A 21282-nucleotide genomic window follows, 5' to 3' on the forward strand; every position below is an offset into this window, starting at 1 on the left:
GCAAAGACAGTGGCTTAAATTAGGGAAATATGTTTAATTTTATGATTACCATTAATTGTATTTTCTGGATCAAACTAAGAAAAATAAAGGAATGTACTTGTACCTATATTTACTTATTGATTTATAGTGTATGCAGATTTTATTGTATAAAGTCATTCCTATTAGGTGTTGGTTGTTGACGGGGAAGGGGGGGGGGGGGCAGAATGATTAGCATGAAGAAAAAAAGAGTATATCTGTTTAAATTATTTCTTATCAAAACAAAATACTCGTTTTTTGCAAAATAGTTTTTTATTCAGATGTTTGTCAGTGCTAACTTACCTTTTTTTTAGTGCAGGAAGGTCAATATTTATGACAAAAGAGTACGAAAATAAAAGAAAACGTTATATTTCTCGTTTATTTTATCATAAAGGTATACTTTTTTCCTTGTTAAAATAAAGAAAGGGGTCATTTCTTTATAAAATATGAATTAACACATTTTCACACAAAGACTTTTTAAGATATTACCTGTTATGCATGTCGGAATTGTAAAAAATACGACAAGAAAAACGGGGTGATACTTACATTGTGCTCCTGTATAATTTGTCATGCGAGATGAATTACAATGAATTTGCCTTCATTTTAAAGATACAAGTCATATCAATTAAATACATGTTGATTTCGAATGTGATTTGACATTTTTGGTTCTTTTTAGCGCAGATTTGGAGTAGAACAATAACGTCTGAAAATAGTCTATTTTTAGCATTTCACACTGTTTTTGCACGTGCTCCTGTGTAAAAATAAGCATATAAAGGTATTGTTTTTAATACTTAAAAATTAAAATCAAGTATAGGTTACATCATAGAAGCCGAGTAATATTGATTATATCGTTTTCATGGGGCGTGGAAATCAAGGGCATGAAGCGATATATATATATACATACGATATAATCAATAGTATGAGGCATCTGTGATGTAAGCAACTTGTCGCATGTCTGATGACGTAAATTTCATTGAGAGTGTCAAAATTCAAAAAAAAAATATTCAGTTAAGATTCAATAAATTATTCATTTCAAGCTAGCTCTCCAACATGTCGGACGTTAAATAGTGAATTTGACTTTGACTTTTTAACTGAGTTCGAAGATTTTGACGATTTATCTTTGAGCCAGGCACTCGACAGATATGAAATTACAGAAAGAAATATCAAGGAATTTACTGTATAAAGTTTTGGGATTTTACCGTAACTTTCAAAATGGATTAATCTTTAGAACGACTGGGAACTTGCAACTGAGTTAAATACATGTATTTTGATTTAGTTAAAGGCTAAGAAATAGCTATAGCATGTTCATTTTTCTATAGTTATGAACTTGTGAAATAAAATCAGTTTTTTTTTCTCATGACCTGATTTCTGCCTCCTTCAGTGATATATGAAGGGGCGTGGAAAGTATTATCGCATATGTGATATGGGATATATCACCACAGAAAGATCAAAGAAATTCACCGCAGATATGCGACAAGTGGTCAGGAAAGAAATGTCAAAGTTTTGAAAATTTCACACAAAGACTTTTCGGACATAGGTTCCCCCTTAAAAATGACTTTTTCGAGAACTCTCTTTAAAAACAAACAAAAAAAAATATATTCAATAGTTTTTAAGAAATAATATTGTAATCAGGATTAATGAGAATGCTGCAATATGTAATTTAGATTTAATCATCTCTGAACCTCATACATGTATTATAATAAGATTCTTACAAAATACAACTATTGAAATACACTGTATATTTGATAAACATGATTTTATTGAAAAATATTTAAATCTCTGAAAATCTATAATTTAACAATAACCAAGTGATACTCATCGTTACAGATAAATATACTGTATACAGAAAATCATTTCAAATATATGACGTAATCCTTCATTTCACGTAATAATCAAAGGTGACAATGATTCGTATTATAATCATACCATTTCAGTTAATTATAATGTAATAACTAACTAAATATTTAAGGGAAAAATTTACCAAGTTATACTGTATAACATGGGTTGGGATTGTTTTGTGCTTTGCACTTTATAAAAAAGCATTGCTGCTCCAACCCAGGTTTTACCAGAATAACTTTGGGAGCTATTAAATCCATTCGTTATAATTTAATTTTCCATTATGAAGAATTAAAATTAAGCCATATTATCTTTCAAATTGTCTTCAAATTGAACAAATTTTAAATGTAATGTCAAGCGGATTGATACGTTTTTGACGTGTCATTGTGACGTAGGCAACATAGGTTATACGATATACTACACTTATTTTTTTTTATCCAATCAAATGACGCGTTACAACCAAATTAAATTATAAATGGATAATGTAGTGTCTGTATGCAAACACTACTTTTTTTAATTCATTAATATGATGTAAGCCTGTCTCCATGCACCGATTGAGTTCACACGGGTGCAATTATTGCACCAGTAATAAAGATTCCACCACTGGTATATCCAATACTTGGATCCACTCCTCTTATAAGTGAACTAAACATTACCGAAGATCCTTCCCTTTAAGTCTAAACCTTATAGCTACTTTTAAAACACTTATAATGGTCAGGTTAAGTACAAGATCAAAGGTACTTGACTACACTCAAATTCTTAAAAACTTGCATCACAATGAATCTACAAAAGCACAAGCATCTGATAAGTGATAACATTACTTACATTTAAAAGAAAAAGATCATAAAATGAAAGAAAAAGTGAGCTAGCTCACATACCCCACGCTCCCCCATAACTTGACGGTGAAACACATTTAATGAAAGGCACAGTGCACTTTAAATACATAATATAGATCAAAAAGGGCAATAATTGCAAAAAATCTTCACATCAAAATGTCTTGCATATGAGGACATTTAAATGTGGAATGAAGTGTTTCCAGATAAATTATGGAATCAAAATTTCTTGACAATATACAAATCCACACATTAATTTGAAGTGGGGGGGGGGGGGTGAGGGTGAGAAATTTTCTTGAATAATAGGCAAAACTCTTTGGGATAAAATAATGGAATATGTCCTATATAGCATATTGACGAAACTATGTACAACAGTTTAAGAGGAGTGGTGCTAACAAACTGTTCATCTCTATATTCAAAATATGGCAAAAAAGTCTAAGTTGAAAAGTGTGGAAATTCCCGGAAAAATAAAGGAATCGGAATTTCCTGGTAATATGCACATCTACATATTGTGTCCTAAATATCTGCAAAGTTTAACGAAATTCTGTGCAGCGGTTTATGAGGAGTTGCGCTGACAAACTGTTCATCTCTATATTCAAGGTATGGCCAAATGCCTAAGTTAAAAGTGCGGAAATTCCTGTAAAAAAAAATGGAATCGGAATTTCCTGGTAATATGCACATCTACACATTGTGTCCTAAATATCTGCAAAGTTTGACGAAATTCTGTGCAGCGGTTTATGAGGAGTTGCGCTGACAAACTGTTCATCTCTATATTCAAGGATATAAGTTAAAAGTGCGGAAATTCCCGGAAAAAATAATGGAATCGGAATTTCCTAGTAATATGCACATCTACACATTGTGTTCTAAATACCTGCAAAGTTTGACGAAATTCTGTGCAGCGGTTTATGAGGAGTTGTGCTGACAAACTGTTCATCTCTATATTCAAGGTATGGCCAAATGTCTAAGTTAAAAGTGCGGAAATTCGGAAAAAATAATGGAATCGGAATTTCCTAGTAATATTTTTGTGTTCTAAATACCTGCAAAGTTTGACGAAATTTGTGCAGCGGTTTATGAGGAGTTGTGCTGACAAACTGTTCATTCTATATTCAAGATATATAAATGGCCAAATGTCTAAGTTAAAAGTGCGGAAATTCCCGGAAAAAATAATGGAATCGGAATTTCCTGGTAATATGCACATCTACACATTGTGTTCTAAATACCTGCAAAGTTTGACGAAATTCTGTGCAGCGGTTTATGAGGAGTTGCGCTGACAAACTGTTCATCTCTCTATTCAAGGTATGGCCAAATGCCTAAGTTAAAAAGTGCGGAAATTCCCGGAAAAAATAATGGAATCGGAATTTCCTGGTAATATGCACATCTACACATTGTGTCCTAAATACCTGCAAAGTTTGCGAAATTCTGTGCAGCGGTTTATCTGAGTTGTGCTGACAAACTTTCAATTCAAGGTATGGCCAAATGCCTAAGTTAAAAACAGGAAATTCCCGGAAAAAATAATGGAATATAATATACATCTACAACATTGTGTCAATACCTGCAAAGTCCATGACGAAATTCTGTGCAGCGGTTTATGAGGAGTTGCGCTGACAAAAAAAGATATAATGGACTTCTACAAGAGACTGATGGACTGACTGACTGACTGACTGACTGACGGACACATCAAAAACACATACGTCCCGCAACTATGCGTGGGGTATAATTATAATTAAGGAAAACATTAATGAATATTTAGGACAACAAGCACATAACATTCCTTTGAGATTTTCTACAAAAATAGGCCTACAAAAAAAGCACAAAGTTCTATCCATGGCTATGAACACACATTTTATTTATGTTTTCCAGCGTCATTAAATCTTAAGACTCTAGAAATGCAGAAAGTGTGAATTGAGCTATTTTTTTCCTCCTGAATTCAATTTGAATTTTTAGATACAATATAAAATGATGAATGTATATCCTGTAAATTATCTCCTTTAAACAGACAAGGAAACAATTTGGCTGGCTTAGTCAGCATTAACAAACTTTAATACTTAGTATATTACTTTGTATCAAACAGATTGTGTAGAAAAGATGATATGGTCAAGGACATGCATTCAAAAGATATGCAAAGATTTAAGTTGTGCTAAATTTGAATGAACTTGGTAACCAAGACATTTAAGTTCAAGATAATAATTTTCAAACATAAACACATACATTTTCAACATGGGATACTGTATATTATTTATTGAATGAAAACGTTTTTTTTTTTTATAAATGTCACACTTATGAAAGAATATCAATGTGATAATTGACATAGAGAAAAAGGATATGAGAAGTGCAACAAAAACTTCAAATTTCCTCACCTTCTTAAAACGACAGTTGTTAAAAGTAACTCTTAATTTTTCTATGTACTAGTATTTCAATCTTGATATCTTTAATCTTCTGATATCTTAATCCAATCAATTTCAAGATAAACAGGGTTTGCTGTGGGTGGTTGTTTGTGGTGGTGGTGGTGGTGGTGGTGGTGTGTGTGTGTGTGTGTGGGGGGGGGGGGGGTTAACATATTTGTGCATGAGCTCATTGAATTCAAGATTTTATCAGCAGAAAAAAAACGTAATCTTTTTCCTGAATGACAACAATTTCTTGAGTGTCCTGTTATAGACACTTCTTATATTATCCTGATCCTTGCAACAAATACATGTGCACTTAAGGGGACTAGCCACAATTAACCATTATTGAAAACTTAATGTGTTAACAGTTTGAAAGTTCCTGGATCAAAAATATCTCCAAATTACATAATTTCTTGAATCACCTTCCCCCTTTTTTTAATGAGTATACATGTGCATAACTTGAAGTATAGGTATGTTCAATGAAGATATACAGTAAAACTTAAACAAAAGTAACCTGGTCAAAATGACAATTTTCTTTGTGTATTCTAATTTCAATTTATGGAATCCTCATATATCTCTCAGTTTTTTCCCTGTCCATTTAAGTCCATGACAACAAAGATTGACTGGACACATGCAACAAAAATCATATAAATTCATAAAAAATTATAAACATAATGAACATGATAAAATGCCATATAAATGGATGTGTATATACACTGACTAGATGTTAATAAAATATAACATAAACAAGATATTCTCTCATCAACTGTCACAGCACATCAAATATATAGTGACACAGAATATATTTAACAATTACACGAGCACCTTAATAAAATTCAGATTAACACAATGCAAAAGAGCATTTTTTGTGCAAAACCTTTGAAATTTAACAACCAGCACTTTCAATATCTACTGAGCTAATAGCTTTGGACGAATTCAGTGTAATAATGCACTTTCTAGCATGTAATATTATCTTACTTACATTTGAAAATGAATACAGAAATGTAAGTACAAAATTACAATACTTTGGAACTATAAGCCAAAATTAATTCTTGACAGTTTTTATTTGTGTATCATCACAAAAATGACACCCATCTGCAGCTACAATTTTTTGTATCTGTGGAACTATCACACAGTTAAAATAATGCTTTGTGGTGAGAAATATGCAAAAGTAATAAAGGTCTAAAAATTCACAGATGTATTTCTTGAAACAATTAAAACTTGTTGAATTACAGTAAATCATTACAAGTAATGAAAGTAATCAAAAAATGTATAGTTACAGTGAACTTTAACAGAATCTTTTAAAGAACCTCACTCTTACACTGACAAATTCACTGTATTTGTCATTTTTAATTATTTCATATTAATTATTCTCCTCTTAAAATAAAAATTTTACACTACATATCTGTATATTTCTCTTGAGTGTGACTAAAAAATATCACTTTTACACTTATTTTCCATTTTCCCTTGAGCATGATTAGTCATCTTTACTTTTTTCTTAATTTAAAAGGAATACATGTACCACGTTTTCATTGAATATTTACCATTTTCTCATTTACACATTTTCTCTTGAATCATATTTTTTTCTTTAAAGTATTTAAAATTAATTACTTTGACAATGAATATTTATCATTTTCTCTTGAATCATATTACATGTATCTATCTTTTTTCTTATAGTAATATCATTTTTACCCTGATTATTTACCATTTTCTCCCCAGACATATAACATTTACTTTTTTCCTCTTACAGTAACATCACTTTTACATTGAATATTTACCATTTTCACAAACTATTTTTTTTTCTCTTATTTAATATTACACTGATCAATGTTTTATCATCGGTGTTTATCCCTACTGCTTCCTGCACAATGAATCAAAGGAAATTCTTCAAAATCGCACATAAAAAGTCATATTGCCCCATTCCTTTGTTTTACATCTCCATCTTCCTCCACGTCTTTGGCTGCCTCCACTTCGCTGTCACTTCCTTTCTCAGTCACAGGGAGATAAGACAAACCTTTCACCTCTGCTTTTTCAGAATCCCCCACTTTGTCTAAACCTCCCATTTTCTCATCGCTTGGAGGTTTCTTCTTTGTGCAACACCTTTTTTTAATTTCATATGATATAATGGCAATTGCCATTGGGATGGGGGTGAAAATAGAACATACAATTGGAGCCACGATTCCTAAATCAGAGTCTGGAAGAGGCAGTGACAACTGAAGCATGACAATGGAAATCCCTGTATTTTGGATACCTGTCTCTATGGCAATGGTAAGAATTTTCTGTCTGTCATGTCGGGTCAGGAATGCGACAATAGCACCAAAGAAAAACCCGCAATATGGAACGAGGGCACCGGCCAGTAGTGTCAGAGGAGTGAGTAGTTTAAACACGTAAAGATTGGCGTACACTCCTACTGTAAAAACCAAAATTACAAAAATAACTGTGATTGGTCGAACTAACTTCTCAATGAACTTGGCCCACTTGGGTCTCTTTGTCTGTATCAGAATTCCGATGCCCACAGGAATGATCAGGCCTATCAGGGACACAATGATGTTAGTGAAGGGAATGGAGATTTCTATATCCTTGTAAATCACATTTACCCCTACACTGTATATCCAGGCAGGAATCAGGGCTAAAATTTAAAGTACATGTACATGCAACCTTTTGAGCCAAAATTTTCATATCACAATTCACACAGAATGATATAATTTCTTAGTTTGTCTATATTCATAGAGTTTTACAGTTTACTGTAGGTTAATTTATTTTTTAACAGCATACTAGTTAATAATCATTTCTCTCTCTATATATATATATAGCATTCACAAACTGCCTATATTTAATGAATGCACCAATAACCTTAAGGTTTTCAAATTACACATGCTGTAATGTGAATCAGAATAAAATTCAGACAATTATATTGTTTTTAAGTGTAATTGATTTTTAACTAAAAAAATTATGTCAGACACACTGACCTAGGGATGATAAGGTACTGATGAATGTCATGGTAACACTCAAGGACACATCCCCATCCAATAGATAACAGTAGATGTTACTAGCAGCTCCACCTGGTGAGGAACCCATAGCAAAGAATCCAAACCACAAAGCTGCATCTAGTCCAAGCAGGTAGCCAACTCCCAAAGATATCTACAATGTTTCATAAACATGTTGGATTTCATATATAATGATACATTATGATCATGATGATTAAAGGATATTTTTCCCACTTTCAGAGATGTTAAAAATGAGTCCCTAGTGCATTTATAAAATGCATATTTATTCATACAATATTATACAATTTCATTTTGCTGATGTATAATTATCAGAATTTATACTCAGTCTTCTGCTTCTTATCTAGAGGATATATCTCAAGAGGCATTTGAACTTTTGCAATGAAATTTTATATCACAACTCTTCATGGACTAAAAAAGAACACTGTCTGTTGAATTTGTGAAGGATAAAAGGCTGATAGGTAGGGTCATAAATCTATGTCCAACACTCATTTCCATGTGCAATAGTTTGAAAAGCCTTCAAGTTTTTGGCATTGAAATTCTATATAATACTAAATATCCTAATGGCCTCAAAGATTCCTATTGATCTTTCAGGTCAAATAGAACAAATGTCAAGGTCAAAAAATAACTTTTCAAATATCATTTTCCTCAGTTTTCTTTGGGTATTCAATTAAATTTAATATCACCACTCCCTCTGGCATAAATGAAGGCTTCTATTGATATTGAACGTAAAAGATTAAAGGTCAAGGTCAAAGATTCATATAATCTGTTCATGTATAACAATTTCATTTTTAGATGATATCTTAGATTTGAGCATCTGAGCTTTGGCAATGGAATTTTTATACCACAATTCCTTACCACAGGCGCTTGATGTTTTACATGTAAATCATTTTCTTCCTTCATAATTCAATTTGATCAAAATCACCCAATACTATATTATAGTATGGAGATATTTCATTGATGAACATGATGAACAGAAAGGTTTAAACACATTGTTTTCCCTTTATTTTAAAGTAAAGGGTTAAAGATCGATTGTTACAGGCTAAGGGTAGATGTTAATGAACAGAACTATGTTAACCTTTCAAGAAATTTTGATTTCTAGGTGGCATTTTTATCAGTCGAAGTGGTCAATTTGGCCGTCAGCCGGTTCTTAGGGAAAACACTGAAACATCAAGTGCCTGCATGTGCATGAAATAATTCAAATATGGAGATAACGAACTGTATTCAAGCTCTATAGTCCATTGAAATTGTTAGTAGAACAAACACAGTTCTTTTTAGACATCAGAGGTTGGATCAGGTGCTAAGAAGGAGTTTGTTTGTTGTTTAACGTTCCTCTTTAGAATTTTTCACTCATATGGCGACGCCACCACTTACCGGTGGAGAGCTGCAAATTTTGACCTAATGCTGGGCACTCAGAGCTACTGAGCATGGAGGGACCCTCACTGTGCCAGCATCCTACTGTGATACAGGACCTCTGTTTATATGGTCTCTCCCAAAGGTGGTGTACATGTCCCACGGTGGGATTCGAACCTGTAATATTTATAGGATCATTTTCCTTAAGTTCCAATAGCAGATGCTCTAACCACTGCACCATGCAGGTGATCCACGGGGTAGTGAGTATCCCCTGTCGACTGGTCACAGCCACTTATCTTCATATTTTATATCAACTATATCTGGGGAAATGTAAATTAATGAAGTAAATCTACAATAATAACATTATACTACCAGAGGCATGAGGATGAATTGTGACAGTAACCCTGTGACAGGTGCTACAGGTCTCTTCATAGTCTTCCTCACTTCCTTCAGTTCCGTCTTACAACCCATAGCAATGTTCGCCAAGCATACCAGAATGATCACAATGGAAGTAAAAATTGTATTGAGTGGACTGTCAGCTCGTTTAACTACAATGTCAACAGAATCATCAACTTTGTACCAGCTTTCATTCACAACACTGTCGCTTAATGCTTGACTGGGTTGCGTCCCTTGGAAATATTTGTTTACATACAAATGCAACTTGGCACGTCCTAAAAATTCACCGTGAATTCTAGTAGAAAAGTTCCCATGCTCTCCATCAGTTATATTATGATGAGTGCCTCCAATAACTGTGAAAATTTCTGTATCCGAACTGTGGATAAATACTTTGACAGGTCTATCCGTTTCGGTGAAATTGAAAGTCAAAATCTTGACCTCATTTTCCGTCAACTCCAGTCGTTGTCCATTTATCGACACGATTGGTGAAGTTTCCACAAGGCAGAATAAATACAAAAAATAAACTAATTCCGCACAAAAACTCATACTGGTTGTTCCTGACTATTGTATCTTTAAATATGGACTTTTTAATGCACTCAATAAAATTGCACCTCGCCAGGCCATGCTGATGAATAAGTATGCTCGGAATCCCTCTAAAGATTTCATACGTCAGTAAGTCACTCGGGGACATGTGGAGCGGATCTAATCATAGATCCGTTCTTGAAAGGTTTACTGTAGGATTAATCAAATCTTTTCTCGCAAATTTATTATAGCGTATTTTTTTTTTTAAAGTCTTAAAGCTATATGTGGCGTGCCTGACTGGCTTGAAAAATAACATTACGTGATTTTGAATTTGAATACTAGTATTTCTCATGTTTCTGTTTTTGTTTCTTATTTAAATGTGGAGTCGGTAAAAATAAGTCGGATAATGTTTTAAATTTTTTATCTTTGAACATGTTGAAATTTATAGCCATTTCAAGATTTGTGCTTAATTTATTGGAAAGTCTTAGAAATATTTTATATTTATGAGGTAATATCTAACAATTAAATGGAATGATGTTTTTAATATTGGTTTCTGATTAAAAATGAAAAATACGCCATATTATTAAATTAGTTAGAACTTATCCAAAAAAACTCAATTTTATATATGATTTTTTTAAATACCTTCTTCCAGGCATTATTTACTAAGTTAAATCAGTTCAGAAATTCAAATCAATATTAACAATATAATAAGTTTTTTTGCAACATACACGTGCACAGGCACGTAGCACCTGGGGGTGGGTGGGGACTGCCCCCTTTTTTTCCAGACATAAGTTTTTCTAAAGGAAATTAAAGGTTCATTGAAAGTCAGGTTGGCCCCCTCACTTTTGGTTGCAGTATTGTCAAATAAGGGTAATAAAAGGATAATGCAATGTATGAGTAAAAAGTTTGGTACTAAAGGAAGTTAGAGTTAGAACCCCCCCCCCCTCCCCTCCTCCCCGAAATAGAATTTTCGAGTTTGCGAAATTCTCCTTTTTTTGCCAAGCTTTTTTAGGGGAGTTAAAAAAATTTCTCGGGTCCCCCACCCTTTTTCAAAAACGATGCTACGTCACTGCGTGCATATGCGTGAAAATCCTTCCGATGTTGTATTCGCCGATAGCAATCAGAAAATTCAAGACAGGGTACCGATATTAAAATGAGATCAAATGACCTGGCACGTGTCCCATTTTCTATATACTCTACCATTATTTGAACAATGAAACCGTTTATGACTTTGAAATATTAATGTGGTCACCGAGTGTAACTGTCTATGCTTTGTTTATAAACAACCTTTCGTCTCTGTAGATATCAACCTGACCAAGATTTACAATTTTCGAGAGTTGCTTTACAGAGATAAATGTGTTGAAGCTTACAGATGGGCAAACAATAAGGACCATAAATCGTAAAGTTTCATTCAAAAACAACTTTCTACCCGTCAGTGATCATGAGTTATTGAATGGATATGATATAGAGCTCGAGGAACACCGACTTACAGCGAGCTACGAAACTTTTTTCTGGAAGTAAACATAATAATTTTGGACATCTTAGTGACAATATCAGGTAAATGGAAATTTCATTAGTTCTAAATTGGTTTATAATTTTAAAAATTGGGGAGAGAGATTCCGAATGTACATTTCATATATTTTACCATAGTAACAATTTAAATTAATACGCAAGAATTTACTAGTATCTATCTGGAGCATCTTGTTACTAGCTAATTATTTATACTGTTTATAAGTGCACTTTCATACGGTAATTACTAAATAAAGACTGTGCTTAATTAGTCCTCTAGCTTTATGCGTGGCACATATACATGTAATTAAGGCAGACACATAGTCCCTCTACGTATAAATATATCACAAAACTTCTCTAAAAAATAAGAACTGTTCTTTCCATTCATTTTTCAAACATATAATTATGTATATAAAAATTGTCCATTAATTTCAAAAATATCTAAAGAAAATTAAGAGACTTCTTTAAACAAGTTATGTATTTTTCAGACTACCTATGCACCAGCGCATATAAAGTCATTTAAGTAGTGAATTGGCACTAAATAATTGAATTTATAAAAAATCTGTTAATTGATTTCGTTGAACATGTAGGTATGGGTTTTGATGTGGAGCGCTTCTTGGGGACTGTGAACGAAGGCCTTCTCTGTTGTATTTGTCGTGACGTTCTGGAAGACCCCGTACAAGCTCCTTGTGAGCATGCGTACTGTCGCCAGTGCATTGAGGGGTGGCTGGTACACGAAAGTCGATGCCCAGAGGACAGGAAACAGTTATCGCTGTTGAACCTGAAGCCCTTGTTTCGTTATATGAAGAACGATTTAGATAAGTTACAGCTTCGATGTATTAATGCAAACCTTGGCTGCAATCATATAACTTCACTGGAATTTATCGAAGGCCACGAATCGGAGTGTCCACTTAGCTCTGTTCCATGCACCAATGACAACTGTAGTGCTACAGTACTGAGAAAGGATCTTGCAAACCATCTTGCTTCCTGTGAATTCCGTGCCCGAGAATGTCCGAACGGCTGTGGTATGCTCATGGTGCAAAGACAAGACAAAGATCATAATTGTATCACCGAGCTAAAAACGGCCATAGACGTGTTGCGTTCAGAAATGTCTTGCAAGATCGACGAGCAGAAAAAAGAAATGGAACTTAGACTGAACACACAGAGATGTCACATGGTCCAGAAGGAATCCTCCATGCAAACTCAGATGGATGAACTCAAGTCTGAAGTTTCAAGACTCTCTCAAAAGATTAAGCTTCTAATGGAGTTAGAAGTCAAGCGTAGACAGGACACGGAAAGATTAGAATTGGAAAAACGCGAGCTAATGGAACTGCTTCGCCAAAACCAGAACGAAACAGATCGTTCTCCTGGACATAAAGTTACTAAACGCCCATTTACAGGAAGAGTTACTGCAATTTGATTGTATAGAAAGCTGAACCGTCATATGACAAGTAAAATTTAATATAATGTCAAAAAAGAAATGAACTCTTAAACCTCAGTCTGTAGAACTGTAGTTTGGGTCAAAACTTGGGGCAGCAAAGGTGAAAGACAGAACAGTGCTTGTTAGTTGTTACCAATACAATTTTTAATAAAACTAGCAAAGTTTTGTAACAAAGATACTGTACATGACATTGAACGATTTGAAATTTTCTTATTTATTTAAAAGAGAAACCAGTGGTATTGTGAGCAATGAGCTCATTTAATGATACCCCCCTCCTGCCATATGAATATTATATGAGTGTCCATGTTTTGTAGTGGGAAACCCAAAAAATGTGTCAGATCAAAAAGTAAAATTAGAGGTGCACAATGGCAATATGTCATAAAGATTCTGTGAAAGTTTCAAAAAATTTCATTCATTGGTATGAGAGAAGTTGCAGATAAGAGAAGGGTACCCCAAAGCGTGACAGACGGACGTACAGACAGAGAGATGGGCGGACAACGCCGGACATACCGATTACTATATACCCTCCCACTTTTGAAGCGGGGGTATAATAAAAGAGGGATAGATATGATAATGTTACTACCGTTGTCAAACTTTACTAAAATGTTTTTGTTTTTGAAAGCAACATTCATGTAAATACTGGTCAGCTATATGTACGTATGAAATGAAATTTGAAATTGACTTAATGATCAATACACCCGTCTCTCTCCCTCACACATACACACACATACACACACACCCTTACCTTAATTGTCCTCTCCGCCTAGAGCTGTGTCGCCAGTTTGGAGGGTCCACAGGGCTTCCAGGATTTGTAGGATCAATTATGACCATCCGATCCCTTTGAGTCGCGGACGTTTGTCTAATTAAACAAATCCCAGGCATGAATATTTTGACAAATTCTCACTGAATAAAAAAAAACGCTTACTTTTGAAATTTCTTACCGACGCATTTATCATATATCCATTTAGTGAAATCTCTTGTCTGAGAGATTAAATAAAATTATTGTCGTAGCAATCATGTCTTGTGAAAGTTTTGGACGTTTTGGATATCACGATGACGAACCCGATGTCTATTTTTAAAGCACCATATATAGTGAAGTATCATCATATATTTGTTCAAGTATCATCATATAATGTTAAAGTATCATCATATAATGACAAAGTACCAGCATATAATGACAAAGTACCAGCATATAATGACAAAGTACAAGCATATAATGACAAAGTATCAACATATAATGACAAAATACCAGCATATTTATTATGATAAAATACTAGCATATAATGACAAAATAAAGGCATATATAATGACAAGGTATCAGCATATAATGACAAGGTATCAGCATATAATGACAAAATACGAGCATATAATGATAAAGTACCAGCATATAATGACAAAATACCAGCAATGTTTGCATCAAAAATATAATTTCTCCTTTCTACAAAAATATAGAAAAACTTTTTACTAGTTGATATATTAATAAGTGTCATGTTCATTTCCCCCAGGTTTTCGTTTGTTCGTTTTGTCGATGTTTTTTAATTAAATTCTTACGAATGAAAATCTTGAAAAATTAATATGTCGCACAAAAAAGGAACATTCATCAGAAAATACCTCCTTTGCATTGAACAAAATTTAAACCAATACTAGTATTAATGAAAATACATGTAATGGGAATTTTCATATCATGCATCTTCTGTCGACCATAAAAGATCGAGAAATGGTAAGTGACTTTTCTTTTTGAAAAGTGTTAGAATGACATACCAGGAAATAAGGAAATGTTTGTTTTTTTCCTTCAGAAAAAATAACAATGTCTCTTCAAAGACACACATTGTACAGATGTACCTGGACTTTCTGGACATTCTATTGACTGCTAAAGAAGAAGATGGTAATTGTTTGTCAAAGGAAGATACTGTGTATGTGTACTTTTTTTTTTTTTAAAGCGGGCTTTATAAATTATTTTAACGGCTTTTGCTCAGCAAGCGATGGGCGAATTTATAAATACCGCTAAATAATCATTTATAAATAAAAGGTATTATAGGGTTATTGAATATTGGCACAAGTTGGCTGTTCAAATGCACGAGCTTGCGAGTGCAATATTCACCAATATAAGTTCAATAACTCCTATATTGTGTAGCTAAAACATTTCCTCATAATTCATAATTATTCCAACTAAAAAAACACCTCAAATTAATCATTTTTTAGTATCGGTATTCAAATTAACGTCTGTCCTTTTAGCGTTCAATATCGCATCGATTTAGGTTTTAATGGGTCTAATACGTACTAAATTTTTAATAAATAATTCCACTTAACACATCTTACCTAGATGCCACTTCCTTTCTTAAATTTGACTTTGAGAATTTGACCAGACTTTTTTTTTGTTCAACAGGGCGTTTGATATTGAACGCTCGTATTCGGAATATTTCGGCTATACTCATATACGTGAGACAAAGTCAGCTTTCAATTAAATGTCGAGATATTGAATGCTAAAATTCTCTAGATTTTTGGTAGTATTTTATTAGAGACTATTTATGAGCTATATAATAAAGCATGTTAGTGTGTAGCGCTCATTCATGACTATGCCAATAACTCAATGCGCAGTGATTCCTCTAAAATTTGAATATGCCAATTTACGTACACGTACAGTATACGGGGGGTCATTCAATAAATAATGCAACATGTCAGTTAAAAGTAAGAAAAGTACGTAATACATATTCTTAACAGTTTCAATCCATCAAGGCATTTCCTGTTACCCTTTACGCGTGTCTTAGGTCTTTGTATCCATGAACAGAAATCCTCAGCATACTCGTCTTTAGGGATGCCACAAAGACACTGATGAACATCATTTCCCATGACATATCTGACATTGAACAATCTTCCTTTGATTGTTTTCATGTGTTTTGAGAATGAAAAGATCTCACAGTGGCTGCGATCAAGCTAATATGGGTGATTGAAAAGTCCTGTATACTTTCTTTTCTTCAAAATTTTATTAAGGTCTTCCAACGGAAGACCTTCTACTGATTCTGATGATTAAGATTATTCTTATTATTCTTTTTTTTTCCTTTTCCTAGACGTCAACTTTGAGGCCTCATATTTCACTCATTTCTCGATGGACTTTGCTCAAATTTTCAGAGTTGATAGACGTTACTAAACTCTATCAGAATGTTATCTAAAATTTCAAAAAGTCACTTCCAGTTTTGAGTTATTTCCCTTTAAACGAAAATTTATAGGCTTTCGTTTCCAGACAAAGGCTCAGAGACGGCTAAAGCTGGAGCAAAAATTCTAGTTTCTAGTTGAAAAATTCGACTGATTTTAGATAATAGAAGGATTGAAGTTGTGCATAGTGGTTTTTGTTTTTCGATTTCTCTATTCAAAATGGTGCTATATAGGGGTCAAAAATTAGAACGCCTAAAAGAGCGAAAATTTACACATATTTTGCTTTTTATCTTCTACACTAAAAATATTTTGTTAAAACATATAGAACAAAATTTGTGCAGAATTACAAGATCTTTTGAATGATATCTCGAAAAAAGGGCTGACCCCTAAATTAAGGGATCTAGAGGGGCCAAAAGTTTTTTCCAGATATCTCAAAAAGTATTGAGAATTTGTAATACATCCAAGAAGCAATGTTGTTCAAAATGTCAAGCTTAATCTAATGAAGTCGTCAAAATGCGTCCGGCGACGTAACTTCCGGTCAAACCGGAAGTAGTCAGAAAATGCATATTTTTGCTGTTCTTGACAAGTTTTTGGGTAACATATATCACAAGAAGCACAAAACTTAATTTTCTGTCCATCGACATCACTTCCGGTCAAACAGGAAGTAGCCAAAAATAGCTTATTATTTAAGGTTTTGATGCAAAATTGAAATTATAAAGTGACTGGAGACGACTAAGCTCATTGCTTTCTTTTTGCTGACGTCACTTCCGGTCAAAACAGGGCGGAAGACCTTCTCGTTGCTTTGCAACGAGCTTTGCTCTAGTTTATTTCTCTAATCGTATATGCAGTCGCGTTGTCAGTCACAAGAAAAATACCCTGGTCACGAATTTTGGACTCCCTTTGCAGGAAATCTGTTTAACTTTCCTTTTTGTAAGAAGATGGGGGGGGGGGGGATAAGGCGGGCAGAATGCATATAGCGCAACAGATAAAAAGTGAAAAATTTAATCTATATTCAAATTTTATTTCATATTTCATCTAATATTAAGGAAGGTCCATACCTTTACGGATCCGGTTTTAATTTTATACACCAATATAAAATTCTGATTATCACTTTTTTTGTAATAAAATATTTTGGTTGCTTGAAAATTATTTATTAAGTATATATTTATTAATTTATAGTATCAATTTGAATACAAAGCATTTAATATATAAAATTTATGGAAATTGATACTTTACACTTTGTCCATAGGATTTATATGCTTTTAGCACATACACAGACACAAAATTCTTAATTGCCTTTATGAACCTAAATTGTACTGTGTATATATATTTTTTTTTTTTTTTTTTTTTTTTTTTTTTTAACTTGAGGTTTATTTTATAGGTTTTAGGCCTATATCATCTTTTTAAATTTTACTTTCGTTTTAAATTTTGTAAAAAAATGATTGAAAAACTTAATATTCCAAAAATGGGGGTATACGTGTTCAAAGGGCTGTTTTGTTAAATTTTCTGGTCAATCATAAAAAGGTTTGTGTTTTTGTTAACCTTAAATATAATTCTTACTAATTTTAAAGAAAAAATAGCATGTAAACAATTCAGATTTTCAGAATTGTTAAAAATAAAAATATTTTGAGATTTTATTCTTAAAGACGTGGACAGATTCAACATCAATTTGTTAATGTTTTCCAGGAAAGATTTCAAATATTCTCCTGGCAAATGACTGTTTATTGTTTCCACAAGTTTTAATATAAATTTGATGTGATTTGGTGCATAACTAAATAAAATATGACATCACACTTCTTTACGTTAATTTTGGCTGTTGAATTTTTAGAGGTATGTACTCTGAGACATGTATGAAAATTAACCAGCAAAGATATGTCTTTTATGGGTGTTTTAGTTAGTTCATGAGTTATTCAAGGTTTTCAAGTTAAAAAATGATCAGTTTGACAGAAAATTTTGAAAGTACGGGCCTACCTTAATTAAAGTATACTTAATGTAAAATCTGTATAATTTACAAAAACCTCACAAAGACTGAAAATATTTGCCTATGAAAAAGCATACGCAGACTTAAAAGAATAAAAACGGTCAATTTTTCATACTTTAACAAAATATTTCAATATGAGTGGGTCTTCGCTCCATTTTTTTGAAAAATAATCATAAAAGTTTACGATAAAATAAATATTTTTTGGTTTACAAAAAAATGGAGCGAAGACCGACTATACCTGAAAAGTAAACTTTTATGACAAAACATTCGCATCTTTCCGAGAAATACTGGCCTTAGCCGCCATGTTGTAGGGCAACATATCCAGTTCCAGTTCTCTTCATTATTCAACCAAGTTCAATTTGTTATACTGGTTAATGAGGTAAAGGTAACACTATTTTTCTTATGAATATACGTTTGTCAAGGCTTCTATTAATTCATGATTTTAAAATTGTAAATATTTTCCAACATATATTTCTTGCATGCATATTAAAAATTGGTTGCTCAAAGAGGTAAATTCACTACTTTGCCCTACAAGATGGCGGCTAAGGGGAATAACTCCTAGGCAAAATATGTCATAGGAAAAGGGTCTATACGTTTCTTTACGGCATAAAGTACCCCTACGCCGTACAAAATAACGGATTGTATGGCGGCCTCAAAGAGAAATAATTTTAATAATTTAAAAAATTAGTAATTGGAATTATAAGAATTAAACTTTGTGTAGACTCTGCCTTTTTACTCACAAACTTTACATAAAAGTGCTTCGCACATTTATTCAGTTTGTGAGTAAAAAGGCAGAGTTTACACATCGATAAATTCTGAAAAAAGAACGTTTAATTCTTTTATTCTATAATGTTTTTCCTTTGTCAGAATTCTACAAAATGCTGTGACGATAAAATGTTTAGCATCTTAACAATGTCTTTCCATGTAAATATAGCATTTTCAAATTTCATGTGGCACATAAAGTGGATAATTTTTGGTCTCCCGACAAATCTTAATTGACCACATTGACTGCCATATTTGAATTCTCGTTTTTTCTTCTGAATTATTGAATCCATCTGAAAAGTATACAGCGTTAATAAAGATAATTTTTTTCAACATATAAAAATCATATATCAAATATGAGGTTTTCGATGATTTATGTAAAAAACACAATTTTCAAATACGTTCTTATTTTAATCCTTTTGGCATAGATCATTTATAAACAGTTTTCAGCTCAGTGTAGTGACCATGCTTACTTTAAAAATGAATTTCTTTGCGTTGACAATACTAGTATTTAAATTCGTGGGATTTTTTGTGTTTAAGAGCTCTTTAACAGAACTTTTCAAATGTGAAAAAATAAAATCAAATGCCTCAATGTTTATCATGAGATACATAATGTGCTATGTATTGCATTACTTATTGAACGACCCTCGTATGGAGAGAGGTGGATACATTTCTGTTTGAAGGTTATAAATTCTATAGCTGATTACGATTCTTTTCCTTAAATATGTTAGTAGAGCATTGTCTAAACGTAACTAAACATACTAAGTATGTTTGATACAAAATTGCATTTTGGCAATTATTTCTATATTTTTTTTTTGTTTTGATAAGTTAAGCAAATCATATTTTATGAAATATCTAGATAATTTTTTGACATCTGAAGTTTGCAAAATGCATATTTCAAATGCTGAAACTGATCTTAATTTGTGATATCATGAAGGAAAGTTATCAAACTAATGCAAATCGTAGAAAGAAAAGTTTTCGTTTACAGTTTACATTTAAATGGTTTTGAAATATGGCAATGACACATTTCATGTATTATTCTTCTTATATTATCTTTGCAGCTTTCTTTATTTGTACATATTTAGTATAGTACGTCCGAAATAACTCATCATGAAATTACTACTTTTAGAGTAATATTAATAGGCAACTTTTTTTTTTAAAAAGTAAAAAAAAACTGACAATTAATGACACGACGGCTAGTGTGTGCCATCTTCTGGATCCTGTATTCTTTGGCAAAACACCCAGATCATCAGAAGAAATGCCAGGAGGAAATTGACAGGGTTGTCAGTGAAAAAAATCTGGGGAACTTGAATGGTATAAAAAAAAATACAACTGGCAGTTTTTCCTTGATTAGAGAGAGAGAGAAAGAAAGAGAGAGAAAGAGAGATGCATAGTTCATATGTGGTACTGAATATTATGTGACTGTGTTTATTATATGATTTCGTGATGTTCCGTTGGAAGCAGATACAAGTAGCTGCCATTGTCATTGCCATTGCTTGCATTTTATTCTAATTTTTTTTCTTAATTTAGGAAAGATCTTTAGAAACTGGAGTACCTTACAAAGTGCATCAAAGAAGGAATGCGACTACACTATCCTGTCCCTGGAATTCTTAGAATCAACCAGTCCTCAATCACAGTTAATAATCATGTAATCCCAGCTAGAAGTACGATAGTCATCCATATTTACAGCTTACACCACAATGCTGAAGTCTGGGGAGAGGACCACATGAAATTTAAACCTGAAAGATTCACAAAAGAAAATATGGAAAAGAGAGACTCATTTGCATTTTGTCCATTTTCTGCTGGTCCAAGGTAAACTGAATAAACGAAATACCAGCTTTATTCTTTTATAACATGATTATTTATGGAGGATTTGAATTTTCTTTCTTAAGCTAACAGAGAAGTTTTGTAAGCTTGTTTAGTTTTGACGACACGCCAATAAATTTATTGAGTGTGAGTATTTTTCTTTTCTCTAAGGTTAATTGATTATTTATTTATACATTGTATATATTTATTTAATATTGTAAGCAAAAATGTTGAAGCGAAAAAAATTACAATAATCTTATTTCATCTATTTATACACAATCTAAAA

General features: G+C 32.7%; 3 protein-coding genes across 3 annotated transcripts; 2 read left to right on the top strand and 1 right to left on the bottom strand.

The window, feature by feature from the left end:
* Positions 1-6402: 6402 nt before the first annotated feature.
* On the bottom strand, positions 6403-10485 carry LOC134254101 (ileal sodium/bile acid cotransporter-like). The gene is made up of 3 exons (XM_062736657.1): positions 9799-10485; positions 8038-8209; positions 6403-7697 (listed from the first exon to the last, which is right to left on the bottom strand). Exons 1-3 carry the CDS (start codon positions 10366-10368, stop codon positions 6976-6978), a joined length of 1464 nt encoding a protein of 487 aa, XP_062592641.1. The 5' UTR covers positions 10369-10485; the 3' UTR covers positions 6403-6975.
* A 1258-nt stretch (positions 10486-11743) lies between these two features.
* Positions 11744-13273, top strand: LOC134253286 (RING finger protein 151-like). The gene is made up of 2 exons (XM_062735805.1): positions 11744-11901; positions 12444-13273. The coding sequence occupies exon 2, from the start codon at positions 12446-12448 to the stop codon at positions 13271-13273; it is 828 nt and encodes a 275-aa protein (XP_062591789.1). The 5' UTR covers positions 11744-11901; positions 12444-12445.
* Positions 13274-15130: 1857 nt separating this feature from the next.
* On the top strand, positions 15131-21006 carry LOC134253472 (cytochrome P450 4F5-like). Its single transcript, XM_062735996.1, has 4 exons — positions 15131-15213; positions 19848-19873; positions 20391-20578; positions 20734-21006. Exons 1-4 carry the CDS (start codon positions 15131-15133, stop codon positions 21004-21006), a joined length of 570 nt encoding a protein of 189 aa, XP_062591980.1.
* Positions 21007-21282: the final 276 nt, after the last annotated feature.

This window comes from Saccostrea cucullata, unplaced genomic scaffold (genome assembly GCF_032062105.1).
Source record: "Saccostrea cucullata isolate Sc308-1 unplaced genomic scaffold, CSIRO_AGI_Scuc_v1 ctg319, whole genome shotgun sequence".
Lineage (NCBI taxonomy): Eukaryota > Metazoa > Mollusca > Bivalvia > Ostreida > Ostreidae > Saccostrea > Saccostrea cuccullata.

What these genes read in the sequence shown, in the direction of transcription:
- LOC134253286 (XM_062735805.1), top strand. Translation starts at nt 12,446, where the DNA reads ATGGGTTTTGATGTGGAGCGCTTCTTGGGGACTGTGAACGAAGGCCTT.
- LOC134253472 (XM_062735996.1), top strand. Translation starts at nt 15,131, where the DNA reads ATGTACCTGGACTTTCTGGACATTCTATTGACTGCTAAAGAAGAAGAT. An exon ending in GGATACATTTCTGTTTGAAG is followed by an intron (nt 19,874 to 20,390) that starts GTTATAAATTCT and finishes CACGACGGCTAG; the next exon opens with TGTGTGCCATCTTCTGGATC. An exon ending in AAAGAGAGAGAAAGAGAGAT is followed by an intron (nt 20,579 to 20,733) that starts GCATAGTTCATA and finishes AAAGATCTTTAG; the next exon opens with AAACTGGAGTACCTTACAAA.
- LOC134254101 (XM_062736657.1), bottom strand. Translation starts at nt 10,368, where the DNA reads ATGAGTTTTTGTGCGGAATTAGTTTATTTTTTGTATTTATTCTGCCTT. An exon ending in AATTCATCCTCATGCCTCTG is followed by an intron (nt 8,210 to 9,798) that starts GTAGTATAATGT and finishes GAAACATTGTAG; the next exon opens with ATATCTTTGGGAGTTGGCTA. An exon ending in CAGTACCTTATCATCCCTAG is followed by an intron (nt 7,698 to 8,037) that starts GTCAGTGTGTCT and finishes TTTAAATTTTAG; the next exon opens with CCCTGATTCCTGCCTGGATA.